Here is a 14,483-nt window from a genome sequence, read left to right as displayed (position 1 = left end):
GTAAAAATATAAATGTGAATCATGGTTTACTGTCAGAAATAACTATCAAAACATGCTAAAACAAGTATATAATTTCATTCAATAGGCCTACCAGCAACATCTGAAAGTAAAATTAATCAGACAATTCAGTATGGAAGATTTGGAAAAATTAAATTCTAATTTTCATGTTCCTAAACCTGAAAATCTTAGATAAGTAAGTTTAAGGTCATACAGCTCCAGATTTTAATTTCCTGTGCTGGAATGAAGAACATAAACAGTGTTATTTTAACTCCTGGAAATGAATTTTCAATGGTGTCTAAAAAACCCCATGATTTGAAAATTGTAAATAAATATATTGCTGACAAAAGCATTTTATTTCTGGTGCAGTGGCTTCCAGAATCCTCTAGTGAAACAGAAGAATTTTAAGGAAAAAATGATAATGTCCTATAATAACTATAATCTTGATTTTATCTTAATAAGGACAATGCTGCATCAATTGCACAATATTGCACAAACCAATATTCCAGTTGAAGAGAAAACAGGGGTTAACTTACATCTGGAAGTTTTAAGTTCATCCATCGATCAGGAAGGCAATTTACTCCACGATTCAAATTAACCAAGCGACTAAAAATGTCAATAAATACTTTCTTTCGTATAAAACCTAATAGAAAAGTCAATACCAAAAAATATATTTAGCATTTTAAATAGACTTCTTCTGTTAAAGGAAATCTTTTTTTTTTTTAATTTTAATAGTGATGTGGGAAACTTATTTGTTTTGCTATTATGCAATATTGATAATGCTAATATTTTCAAAGCCAAACATAAAATTTCCTCATTTAAAATAAATCGTGTGGCCTATCTAATAGCAAAATATCAAATATTCCAATGCATTGCATTTCTTTTGATACTTGTTCTGATCTGCATTGTTATCGCTAATCCATCCTCACACAGTCTACACTGACAGTTAATGAGCATTCAAAAATACCAGTCACACGATTTCTGTGTGTTGAATACCTACCAATCTTTTCCCCCACTGTCTACTTTAATCAATCATAAATCTATCTCCACACTTTAAAGCATGCATAAGTTAGAGAATAGGATAAGAAACACAGACCATTGTCTGTTGAAATTTGAAACAAAATCGATCTGTTCAAAAAGCTTTTCAGAACTGACTTGCAGGAGTTAAAAATAGCTCCATTAATTTTATTTTATAGAAATCATTAGACAGGTAAGTCTAACAAGTCCTATTTGTTTTTTTAAATAGGCATGGATTTGCTTATGAGCAAGCAAACTTTAAATGTTATACTCGGTATTAAAATGCAAAATTATGTATGTAAAATTTAGCAGACAGATAGAAGTCTTTTCTTCCAGAAACAGACTTTGCTGGCTCAGTGAGAATTCACTGCAAAACCTCTGCATTAACAAAAAAACCTGGAAAATAAGTTTCAAATTATTTAAATTTTGAGAGACAAAGCTGATTTGGTCAGGTTATGATCACTTCCACAGCATGAAAACTGGAAGTCTTCAGATTAACTTTAAAAGCATATACAATCAGTGAAATACTGGTAAGACTTACTTATTTTTTTTCTTTTTCCAGTCGAAAGTCTTGTCCTTTTGAAAAAGCACAGCTGTGCACATTTTATGGCTAAGAGACATTTTTGTTGGAAGCAAAACAGTGGAGTGAAATGTAACTTTATGAAAAAAGATGTAAGTGGTAGAAAAACTAAGAATGTTTGAATATTAATTTCATAATGTCAGTATTCAAAATCCAGTAGCCAATTTGAATTGATAGTCTACAGTCTCTGTTTATGTCCAATCAGAAAACACAGAATTAATGCCTTCAGCACATCTTAGTACAGCAGAGGAATCCTACACATATATAAGCTTGGAGAGAAGAGGTAAAAAACAGATTTGGGAAGCTTAAATTCTGTTGGGAGAGGAAGAAGGAAGGACTTGAAGCCATATATCCTACCACAATTTCAGCATGAGAGCAAAGGCTGCGGAAAAAATACTGGCAGACTGGTAGCAGTGCTCTGATGTCACCTTGTGCAAGTTTTTGAGTTATCGACATTGAGAAAGAATATCTTCTAAAAAACCATGAGATAAACTCTTTGCTGTTTACTGAAGCACTCTGGATTGATGATGTAATAATTTAAGGTAACCAGAAATTTGTTTTTTGATGAAAACTTCGTGCTACAAGAATCAGATAATTTCCATACGGCACAATAAAGCCTGCATAACAAAAGCATCATTACTGGGTGACTTCATAAGTAATTCAATAAACCACGTAACATTTTAGTGGTTCATGGGGAGAACAGTCTATGGTCCATGAAGGAGCCAGTGTACACTTCACACAAAAAACAACAAGAAAAAGTTTTACATCTTCTTTCAGTCTCATTTTTACCTAGTGCTTTACCATGAAGAGAGCAGCTATGGTAATTTTTATTGCATTTTTTGCTGAAATTTGCCTTTCCACATCTGATTACTGGCAATCTAACTTTTCTCACAACAGTTCAACTCCTAATATGATTTCCCTCTATGCCAATAAAGAATGTAGCTCCTGTATTTCCTATGAGCTTATGGCTTCCTGAAATGAAATTTAATTTTGTTTTTCTGCATAAAATTCTAAAAGGATACTAAGATCCTCATCTAATTTTTTTATGAGGCTACATGACTTTAGAAACATACATAAAAAGTATTTGAGAGACAAGGAATTTTAAGAGGAATTGCATCAAAACTAATGTCCGAAACAGGATTGCCATCTAAAATGTTACTCACAATCATAGAACTTAGATTGGATTATAGAAAATGCTAGAATGCAGTTTTCAGGTAAATATTATGGTAAACATGAATTACTGTGAGATATTTAAGCTCTGCCAGCTGATCTGCAGTATCTACCCACTTTTCTTCCTGTGTGGGAAATGTGAAGAAACACATCCTCTTTCAATCAGAGCTAAGCCATTTCCTATCTATTAATTATAGAATTGCTGATGTGCTGTAGGGCAATTTCTTTTACTTTATTACCTCCTCCTGAAACATCTGATGTAGGATAATTCCAGTTATAAAAGTTCAAAAATTTCAAATGGACTGTGATTTAATTCCTCCTACTGACATATGTAGGAGGAATGATGAGGAAGTCTCAGAGAGACAGAGGAAATCCCTCATAAACATGTAAAAAAAGATAAGAAATACTTTCCTCACTGTGTTTTCAGGTATTTTGTCTCGATTTAATGTATTTGGGTATATATTACAGAGCAGGGAATCATTTTTGATTATCTGATTATAATCTGAGACGAAAGGTGATTCACCATTTCAGTTCAAGAGCTGCTAATGCTTTATAATCACGGAGAGATGCCTGAGAGTGGGCAGCTACACAGATGGTACCGAGAAAAGAATACCAGTGTCTGCAAATGGCACTCTGCAAGTGGTAAAAGTAAATAATGTCTTCTAGGAAAGAACAAGGAAAACAATTCCCAGAATTGCCTTTGTCCACGTAACAGGACTCGTTTCAAAACAGGTATGCTCTTTATAAAATCTTTTTGCTAAGCCCAAAATAAAAGAAACCAAACCCAGTAAGTTTTAGTTGAATAATGTAGGAGAATGAATAGAAAATGAAATTATTAAATGTCCAGAAACATTTTTAATTAGAAGAGGTAGCAAGCACTGTGGAAAAAGAATCAGTATTCATGAAGATTTTGAAAAACTCAAGAGATGATGAAGATCAGTAAGTAAATTTCACCAGAAACAGATCAAAGTACTTTGAGGAAACAGATTGACAAACTGATGCATTTATTACACTACAGATAAAACAATTCAGGAAGGAATTTTAAGCACACTGGAGAATAATAGGATTAGAATTCAAAGTGAGCTTTACATGTTGGAGATACAGTCTAGAATAAAAGGACACTATCCAATAAGGATTAATGTCAAGTGTCCCACTGGGCTGAAACAATGAACTGCATAAACAGTACAATGGGAATCTTACTGATAAAGTAAAATTTGTATAGAAAAGTATCTAGGGACTACAGTAGATCACAATATTACCAGAAAGTACACATAAAGACATTGGAAATAATCCTTTTTTTTTTTTTCTTCTCCCAGATGTTAAAGCTTCTGCTAGCATACAATTTTGGAATTTGCAGATCTACAAGGATGTACATAAACTAAAGACTGCCCAGAAGGAAGCAGCAAGAATCATCACAGGCTTAGAAAATATGTCCCAAGAGGCAAGGTTGAAGGAATTCTCCTAGTTTCATGGATGAAAGGAAGGTTATGAGAAAACATGCCCCCCTGCACCATGGAAGTGACTTCAGTGTTATAGATTCTAAATATACTTTCAGATTTTATTTCTTTTTTTTGTCTTCAGCTGTTGGACATTCTGGGAACACATTTTCTAATCTCAAAATAGTTAAAAATTTCCCATTTGAAAACTTAAGAGGGGAAAAAATCCTCTTGGCATTATCTGATTTAAGAGAAAACCCTCAGCATCAGCAATGCCACATATCTAATAAGGTACCTTGTACAATATATATCCTATTGCTTCTTAGGTAAAATATATCTAAACTTTTTTTTTTTTTTGGTCTGAGAAATCACAGATTAACATATTTCAATGATGGATCTTCCATAATCCACTGTATAGTTCACAGTACTGATCCTTTTTCTGATCCCTACAGATTAACTCTTCTTGAATGGACTAAAATCCCTTCAGGAGGCACTCATTCAAAACTTACTCCATTTCTGACATACTATTTAGAACTAGATATATGCAAAATACTAAATATGTATATGTGTGTGTATATAGTGTAGTTACATGATATAGTATGGTATGGAATGGTATTGTGCAGTTTCTGCTATTATTACACACATTTTACAGCGAAAGTAAAGAGTTGATCTTGATTCAGAAAATGGGTTGATTTAAAGGTGAATGATCTCACATTCATTTCTCCCAAATTATCTCTAGTACATCTTCATTACTGTTGGAAGAAGTAAGAGGGGTCCTTAATGATTTAATTTTATCTATCTTTTGATACAAATCATTGCTTTTTCTTTGATGGTAAAAATATATTCTGCTGGTATGCTTTACCTTGATTGGAAATTATCAAGTAGAAAGTTGCATTTAGAATATGTAGAATTATGAAAATATGAAATCAGATACTTCTCTGAACTATACTTATTCTCAGCTCCTAGATAAAGAATCAAGATAAAGCATTCTTATTACGACTTTCAAAAATATTTTTACAGGGGGGAAAGAAAAGTGGTTCAAACTGTGAAGTATATTGGTCATATCCTGGCTGTAAGAGTACTTGTTATGGGAAGACTGATTTGTGTAATTAATAATCAGCAATGGATCTGTTCTGCCTCTGTAGAGAAGTCTTCAGAAGGATAAGTCTGAGAAAAACTGTGAAGGGTCATGTTAAAGCTTATCTGATTTGTAAATTTAATCAAAATCTACAAGGGGAGAACCAGATTTAGCCATAGCATGATATGTTCTAAAAATATTTTCTACTCTCCCTAATGTTAAGGAGTTCATGCTCTTCAACATCTGCTCAGTAGAAGCTGTGTCTGGTGAAGCAGTACTGGCAGCTTCCATGCAGGTAGCCCAGGCATGAGCTTCACTACTCTGGTGTGTGTTTATAAATTCAAGTTTGAAATCATCAGTGCCAGAACAAAAATTATGAATGTTTTCCCCCAAATCCACGTTATGTTTACGACATGGTACACAAAACATTATTCCCCTTTCATCATCATATTTTAACCAGGAGTATTTTGTTAGCCACATTTTTGGAAACTGACGATTCGTCTTTCTTTTCTGATGTTCCAAATCTTTCTTCTCTTTCCCTTTGTCACCAACTTCTCTCTTGCTAGAAGAATTACTCTTGCTTTTAAATTGCTTCAGTGCTCTTATGGCTATAATTTAAAAAGAAACAACTAAATATATAATAGTTATTATTCCATAAAATATCAATTGCATATTTTCTTTTTTTTTGTCCACATTAATCTTGTTAATTTGGGATTAGACTGTGACTTGAAATAAACAGCCATGAAGGAGAACAAGGAAAACAGAGATCTACCCTTAAATCATTTGGAGACTACCCAGGATTCTTGTAAGAAATGGTCAGTTTTGACTTCCATTTCCTTTTGACTATCAGGGGTTTGTCAGAATATGCAATCAGTGAAGGGCAGCAGCATCAATACTGTTTTGGAAACAAAGAAAAGCAGAGTTAGGAAGAGGAATTAAGAAGGGTCTTCAAGGAACAATGTCTCCAGAAGATACTACTGAAGTCACAAACTTATTACAATGCCCATCATACCTGACATTAGCAGAAAAGTTAAGTTGGAGCAAGTCTGTAAATACATAATCAAAAACCTGACAAAAAAGCATAAGATGCTCTAAGGCACATGTAGCTGACATGATTTTCTTAAGATGTATTTATACACAGAATGATTTTATTACTGCTTTCAGAACAAGGAACTGTATACGCTTCTCAGTTTGTTCTCCAAATTATAACAATCTTAAAATATTGAGATTGTTCTTAACATTTCCCAGATTGTTACTGAAAATGGCCTTTCCTGTATTTTGTAGGAGAAAACACCATAAACTGAAATTTTTGAAAATTTTATCTCTAGAGCTTATGAATCTCCTACTTTTGGCCAGTAATTTAATGAGTCTTTTAGTACATTGCTGCCAGAAAGTTAGGACTTTAAAAGAAAGCAACCAGATAAAGATGAGAAATTACATGCAGAATGGAGGCAAGACAACTAGAAATCTATTTATTCACTGTGAAATAGCAAAAGTAAAGTCCTGAGCAAATGACCTAAACCCAGTCTGACTCCCCGCCCTCCTTATTGTGATGTGTACGTCAACAGGCAAGATTCATGATTACATTAAGCTAATCATAGAAGGAAATGCCGTTCCTGGTGCCTTAAAAGGTCTGAAGAAAACAAGTTTTTGTATGCCACTCTTTTCTATTTTACAGGAAAGAGCAAATTTTAATATATATTATACAATTTGTGAGAACTCTCTGTTCCCATTGTCGTAAAAAATGACAGTTTGATTGTTCCATTCTATTCTAAGCATCCTGAAAGGCCATAATATTAAAAAAGTTAGGAACATGCAGTTTAAATACATTTGAGTGATCCTTTCGGAGAACTTTAAAACTGAGGTAGCAGCTGTGGTCCACATGGACAGCAAAACCAATTAGACCACAGAAGGTTTTTCTGACGTGCACAGGTACCATACCCAGGATCCAAAAGATGGGCAGAAGTATTTTTAACATACAGTAAAGATTTAAAATCTTCCCTAACATTAAGCAGCCACAAACTCACAAGACTAGGTGAAAAAGAGTTGGAGAGATGGATTAATGGATCTGCAACTTCAGAAGTCAAAGTGTGGAAGGGACAAAATCATTGTAACATATTTACAGTGCCTACTGCTTCTTGAGGGGTGTGGGCACCTGTAGAAATTTCCTGGTACTTAGAAAATAAGGGTCAGAATAGACCTGTGATCCACTGCCAGGGATAATATTCTCTGTAGGACGAACCTTCAATGTTACCAACATTTTTCAGTTTCCATGCAGAAACTGGGAACATAGGAAAAGGTGGGATCTGTTGCAGTAGTACTTTGGAAAGAACATAGGATACAAAAGGAAGCCAACCTGTACTACTTATGAAGCAGCCTCTTTTTCACATAAAGTTTGTCATCAATGAAATCAAAAAGTAGGAAAAGCTACACAAGGTAAACTTGTTTTTCATTAAAAACTTTTTAAAAGGTAGTATCATTCCCTGATACACAAGGTGACATTAGAAAGCCTTTATATGTTTCAAAAAGCAGTGCAGAAACATCATAAACAAATGCAAAAAGTAATTAGTGAAGAAATTAAGATTATGACTGCAAATGAAATTGAAAACAGAAAAATTAAACATCCAAAAAGGAGCATTAAGAATGACAGTAGTGCAAGTGTACACTGGATTTGTACCGTGTGAACCAGGACTGGGACATTTAACCAAAGAGCAATCACCCTGCACAGATATAAAAAAGAGATTTTTTTTAATAACACACCAACCATCAGAATATTTTCATACAGGCATGAAAATATTTCCCTAAACTGAGAAAGTAGTATATCTCTAATTATTAAAGATTCAGATTATAAATTTACACAGGCAACAAACCTATACTAGAGATGAGAATTATGTTAATATTCCCTTTTCATAAAATTTTACCAGAACATTTGAACAGATTTTCACTGAGAAAAATATTTCCATAGTAATATCAAGAGGTTTGGATGATGATCCATGCAAGTTATGCACCAGACTCTGTAGCATGAGTGAAATAAACCTTGAGGATGAATTATATTCATCTAACTTTAGTAGTCTAAAAGGCAATAATACGGGATACTTCCATACTTAGATGAAAAAGACAAGAATTTCAAATATATGATTCTTTCCATCCAAGTTATTGAGAGACTCATCACTCCCTGCAGGCGAATTTCACTGTAAATATTTACATCATCTATTTATTAATTATTACTGATTCTGCTATATGTCCAATCCTAAATAGCAAGAATTGGGATTTTAAATTTAGAATCACAGAGAGTAAGGTATTTCTGGTGCTGCACAGATGCAATGAGGAGTGAGGTCCTCTGTTGTGCTGACTGAAATCTTAAAATTGGATATATATATATATATTAAAATGCACAGAAACATAAACAACCATGTTAAATATGTTCCATACAAGTAACTAGATACAGAGATTTATAAACACCATAGGCAAATAGTCGCAAATTTCTGAAATTCAGTAACATACATGATTTAGTAAGAGATATAACAGCAGGTTTAAATGGAACTTTCAGTAGAATTACCAAGTTTTCATCTAGTAAAAGATACGTCCTCTGTCTACAAACTTAGCCATTCTTATTTTCAAGTTTTAAAAAGCACATTGAAAATAAACAGTCTCGAAAAAATGTAAGTTAGAGATGATGAACCTATTTCTATGCTCATATATGAACTTCAATCTCTACATACATCAGTCAGGCCATGATGATTACTAATGTAAGATCCTGAATTGCTTCTAGAGTGCTTGGGAAGAGAAAGCATAATCTATAGACATTATCCAGGGTCAGCATAAAATTCTGATTCAAAAAAATATTCTATTAAAAAGGTAACAATTCAGTTGAACTACATGAACACTTTAATATATCTATTTGTTCCAAATCTAGCAACACAGTAAAATTCAACTGGCAAGCCTACAACTTGGAAAGAAATAGCAATACAATTTGGTTATAGGCTGTCCTTTATGTTCACATCTTAGCAGTCTACTTAACAATTTCATAAATATTTTAAACTTTTTTTTATTATTTGATAAGAAATTTTTTAAACCTGACTGAAGTTTATTTCTGATGAATAATGGCTTCTATAATTAAATTGGAATGGTTCATAAAGATCATGACTATGAAAAAAAATAAATTTAAAATTCCTTTGGGTGATTCAGTCATAAGATGGAGAACATAGTCTGGGATAGAATCCAATTTGATCTGCATAGTAATGCAAAGCCATACCCAAATTGCATTTTCTGAAGCATCTTTAGAAGAGAATTAAGACATTCCATATGTATGCTAATTGTAATGACAAGAGATGTGGTCATAGGAAGAACATAGTGCTGAAGGGAAGCAAAGGGGATGAGATTTAATAGATAGTTTAATTTTGTTTATAAGAAGAGCACACATCCAAAGAGACCATAGAAGAGAAAATAAAAAAAGTAAGAGTTAGTAGCTCTACATGCCACAGCTTTTCCTATAAAAAAGCATTCCTGAGGTAACATATTAGAGCACTGTCAACAACTTGATCAAAAGAGTTAGTGAAATCATCAATTATTGGAAAGCCGTGTTGAGTTTGGGTAATGGCATGTGGAATAGTAAAAAAGAAAAAAAGTATTTCCTTATCAAATGAAAGACTGTCAGTAGGCAGGAAGGTCCAGCATAAGCTGGGTTTTTTTTGTCCATCGCTGCTTATAATGGAGAGTAATGTGCTTCCATGGAGAACCAAGTGTGCAGGACAGTACAAAGTTGTCTGTGGTAAACCGGCAGTTCTTTAAAACTTTAAATTCCTAGGAAACACAAAACTGTTTACAATTTTTATACGAATTCTTTTGTGAATATCAAAATTCTTTAAAGCATATTGGCACGCCAACTTCTAGCTTTAATTTTAGCAATTTGTTAAACATATCTTGAAAAGACTTTTGACATTTACCAAATATCCAGTAAGAAACCTGTTTACATGTTCACTTCTTCCAACATAATCACCCCTTCTTTGTTACTCTTTATGTGCTTGCTTTCTAAGTAAAAATCTGCTTCATGTAATCTCCATAATGCTTTATAAAAGCCTAATATGCAATTTTGAGAACCACTTCAGGAATTTTGCTATTCACATATGACAAGGAGATTGGCAGGTTTATTCTATTTAGACTTGCCTAATAGCCTATGCCTCGTGCTTGTTTGAGTGGACTTCCATTAAACACTGAGAGATCTGCTTGGGTGGGTGAGAATAAGAAAAAATAAGATGTTTGGCAGCACATCTAGATCAGTTTAGAGGTTCTCCAAGGCAGGGATTTGTTTGTTACTTTTTTGTATCTGCTTTAGAGCTGCCGGTCAACAATTTCATTGCCAGTGTGCTGGGTGCTTTAGTGTTTTCCCCTCTTTTGTTCAGTAGAGACTAACTACTAAGGAGGCATGTATTTTATGTTGAGCATTCTATTGAACAAGGGGAGATAGATGGATATGAAAAATTTTCCTGATGTTTTAGGAGAGAAATGAGTTTATAATGAAGGGGAGCGGTTGCCTTAGGAAATGTAGGACACGATTTATGTTCTCTTAAAATAAGAAAAAGAATGGGAAGAAGTATTTTAAAGATGACTTGCACAACTTGTGATTTTTATCCTAATTCAGCTATCCAAAAAAGGTAAATATCTTGACTTAATAGTCACCAGAGACTAGAAGAAAGCTTTTGCATGTTTTTGGGACCTTTTTTTTAAACAATAATTCCCTCCCATTGTCCCAGACAACATGCACCACCATTCCTTTACTGTCTCAGGACTACTAAGTCAAGATATTTCGTTTTTTGGGTACCATGCAAGTCATGTTGGGTCATTTTAGTGAATATAATATTATCAAAATGACAAATATTGTAACAGATAAATATTTCAATTGTTTTCTTGCTAATTATTACAAGTATACAAGCAAAGTAGTTGGTCTGTCTTGAAGTTTGTAATAGACAAAATTTTTTGGTTTTAAATATCTTAAAGAATGAGTGACTTGAAACCAAAAAAACCCTTTTTAAAAGTGAAAGGACCAGTCATACTGGTATCTGTGTTCCACCCCTCTGGCACTATCTAATGATTACAAACATACAGATTTTTTAGTTTTATGTGTCATAGTGTATGCAATACTATCTGCAAAATTAGTCTCTACAGAAGATTTTGAAATGCTTACACACATATCCACACTCCTCCACTATAGATGAGACGATATGCATCTCTCTAAGGGAAAACTGTAAACATCTTTCTGCCTAAAATGGTTTCATATGCAAAAGGAAATTTGAATTGCTCTATAAATATTCATAAAAGAATTTCTGAATAAAGAATTAAATTCAACATCATAGTGCCTTTGTGGTCTTATTACATTGGAAGAGTTAGATTTAAAATTGCAAGTAGTTGTTTACACACTGTATTTCACAATCTTAAGGGCAATCATACTAAAATTATATATGGAACACTGGTAGTAATGAAACACTGCAAATATGTGTGTAACTACTTTCCATCTCAGTTCAAAAACTGCCTTACCTAAATTATTTTGTAACATTCGTACAGTCGTAGGAAGTTTTGCAAGTAAGTCTCTTCAACCATCCTAAGCCTAAGGTTCCCATAATTAGCAGGCACCCATACAATAAGTGCACATTCAAAGGAAAAGAAAAATTACATATTTGAGTTAACAAATTACATTATCTAAGTTAAGATCCAAAACAGCAGGCACACATTGACTGGAAAAATATAATGGTTAATAGTTATAATAGACCCTTTATAATAGTTTCATGAAAATACTGATTTCTTTAAAATTGTGTTTTAAAATAATACAGCTTCAGTGTTCACTGAGCTGTCATTTAGTAAACAAGTTACAGACTTGAATCTTTAGCAAGCATGAAACGTACCCCTCTAAAAACATATTACAGAGGCAGCTGTTGGAGGAATATTAAATATGTGGTCCTGTGGATACAAAGCCCACAGCAAAGCCATTAGAAGCTTTCAAGCGGTCTGGTACTTTACATTTTCAGTATTCTGTACTACGAGTTTTCTATGTAGCGAGATCTTTAACTCTAGCATGATCTTCATCAATATGTTCAGTCATACTAATGTTTAGCAGCTCTCAGACTCTCCAGATTGTGAGTAACTAACAGCCCTTTAGGAGTTAAAAGGAAAAAAAAATCTCCTACCTTTAGGTGCCACCTGTAGAAACTGCTTATGAAGATTAGTGAGTTGTGAAATAGTTAGAGTACTTCTAGAGGTTTTTATGCGTGGAACTTGTGGTGCAGGAACAGGGTCAGGAACAGGGTCAGGAAACATTTTCACATCGCCATTGATGAAGAAATCTGTTTCTTCTAAAGTCATTTCATATTGGATTTTGCTAGAACTCTCAACATGATATCGTGCAGCCTCAACCAGCTTTTCAACACTGCGAAAGTGTGAGTGAAGAAAACCATGAGTACTTCTAAACACACAATGTTAATAACATAGCTTTAAATTTTAATGTGTTTACACTTATAGAGCTTTTCTGAAATAAGAATTACAAATCCTCTGTGCAAATCCTGTAATCAGCAAAATCATTATGAAGACTACTCCTCCTCTAGCAGCATGACATCTTTTGACTACGGTAAGAAATTTATATAAAGTCAGATCTAGGACACAAAAGAGACCAGATGGAAAAATATGAAAGCACTTCCTAGGGCAGCATTGTAGAGAGGCATATGAACTCCCATTTCAAATGTAATGAGTACAATTTATAGAGGGAAAGACATTAGCTGTCTGTAACATCCAACTAGACACAGGCTTGGAGTGTCAGAAAAAAGGATATGATGTTCTGTAAATACCGTGTCTTTGGTAGCACCTGTTGTCAGGAGATCAAATAAAACTGGCTGGAAGGCAGAGGCTTTGCCTGCTTGAGCTACTGCCTGTTAAAGCCTTCACATCCTACATTCATGTCTTTCTTCTCGGGCATGCCCTGAAATGGATCAAGTAACACTGTCCCAGGTATGATTTAAAATTTAGTACAGGGCAGAAACATTTTACAAAGGCCAAAGTGACCTCTTTTCTTTGGAGAGTAAAAGCTCTTTAATTATATGAACATAGGTCATTCTATGCCAGATGGTCTGTGTCATACAGTGTCCAAAGTAAATTGCAAAGGAGAACTTTTTTTAATGGTCCTTGAAATAATTTTGAGAAATGATACAGAAAGTGGTAATAATGGTAGGTGGAATTTTCCAACATGTGTAAAGCACAGGAAACAAAATGATCTCACATTCCAAAGTGACAGAAGCTAGGGAAATTATACAGAGCCTTCTACTAAATGGAATAACTGGCTGTCTGCTTGTAAATCTGCCAAAGCTGCAATCCAGTAAACAGACTAGAAATATATAACAGAAAAATAGCAAAACTGATAATTACCTTTACAGTTATCAGCAGAACCTTCTAGGAAATCAGTTATTACCACTCAGGTATTGAAGATAAAATGAAATTTCAGTTCATGAAATAAAATTATTATTTTAAAATTTTTTTCCCACATTATTTCTCCTTATATAAACTACCATATTTACTACTATAGTCTAGGTAAAAAAAAATAAAATTGTTTAAAATTGGTATACATTACCTGGCCATTTCTTCCAGGAAGGTGGATCCAAGCCACTTTTCCATATCTCTGTAAGCCTCTTCTGCTTTCATTTTTAGGTCTTCAAGAAATGCTAAAGCTTTTTCTTTTATAAGTTCTAGTCGAGATATTGTGGCTGCCTCTGTTTAAATGGTAATGTCATAATGAGTAATATTTATAAAATTTTAGGAAGTTCTCAGTCTTAAGCACCTAAAATTTAGCGTGATTGCCTGTTTTTAGGCAGTAAAACACTTACTTAATTTCTCATATTCTTGAACAAGTTATTTTCTCAGAATCATCTCTATTGCATCCTGTATTTTACAAAAGTGTGTATTCTATAAGCATCAGAATTCACAAGGCAAGAAATAGCTTAATAAAACTAACACAGTGGTGCAGGGAATGTTAAAGTAAGCAGTGACATTGAACAAAATTAATACAGGAACAGACCTAAAATCTTAATAATACAAGTGTGAGTACTCTGTTATGAAAAAATGTTACAGAAAACACACCTAAATCATTACGTATGTTAATCACAAGAAAAGTTTGCTTTTCTATTTCTAACCTCCAACCCCTTAAAATTAACCTCACTTGCTCTGC

The 14,483-nt window shown here is 33.6% G+C and overlaps 1 protein-coding gene across 21 annotated transcripts in view; it reads right to left on the bottom strand.

Moving 5' to 3' along the window:
- Positions 1-14,483, bottom strand: part of SPEF2 (sperm flagellar 2) — a 78,507-nt gene that overhangs the window by 14,111 nt on the left and 49,913 nt on the right. For 13 of the 21 annotated variants that reach the window (XR_005567057.1, XM_027745598.2, XM_039390759.1 and 10 more), the window contains 4 exons: positions 13,890-14,028; positions 12,460-12,698; positions 1,556-1,624; positions 534-640 (listed from right to left, as the gene is read on the bottom strand). Coding sequence is in view for 20 of the 21 variants with exons in the window: in XM_027745598.2 (XP_027601399.2) it covers positions 534-640; positions 1,556-1,624; positions 12,460-12,698; positions 13,890-14,028 (554 nt within the window). In the remaining variant the exon portion in view is untranslated. Of the gene's footprint in view, positions 1-533; positions 641-1,555; positions 5,887-8,009; positions 11,883-12,459; positions 12,699-13,889; positions 14,029-14,483 lie in introns of those variants that run through there. The other 8 variants (XM_039390760.1, XM_039390758.1, XM_039390770.1 and 5 more) reach the window with 7 other exon arrangements.

This window comes from Pipra filicauda, unplaced genomic scaffold (genome assembly GCF_003945595.2).
Source record: "Pipra filicauda isolate LSUMZ 115617 unplaced genomic scaffold, ASM394559v2 scaffold86_size2582843_pilon, whole genome shotgun sequence".
Taxonomy (NCBI): domain Eukaryota; kingdom Metazoa; phylum Chordata; class Aves; order Passeriformes; family Pipridae; genus Pipra; species Pipra filicauda.
Note: the sequence above shows the minus strand (reverse complement) of the source record. Positions and strands in the feature narration are given on the sequence as shown.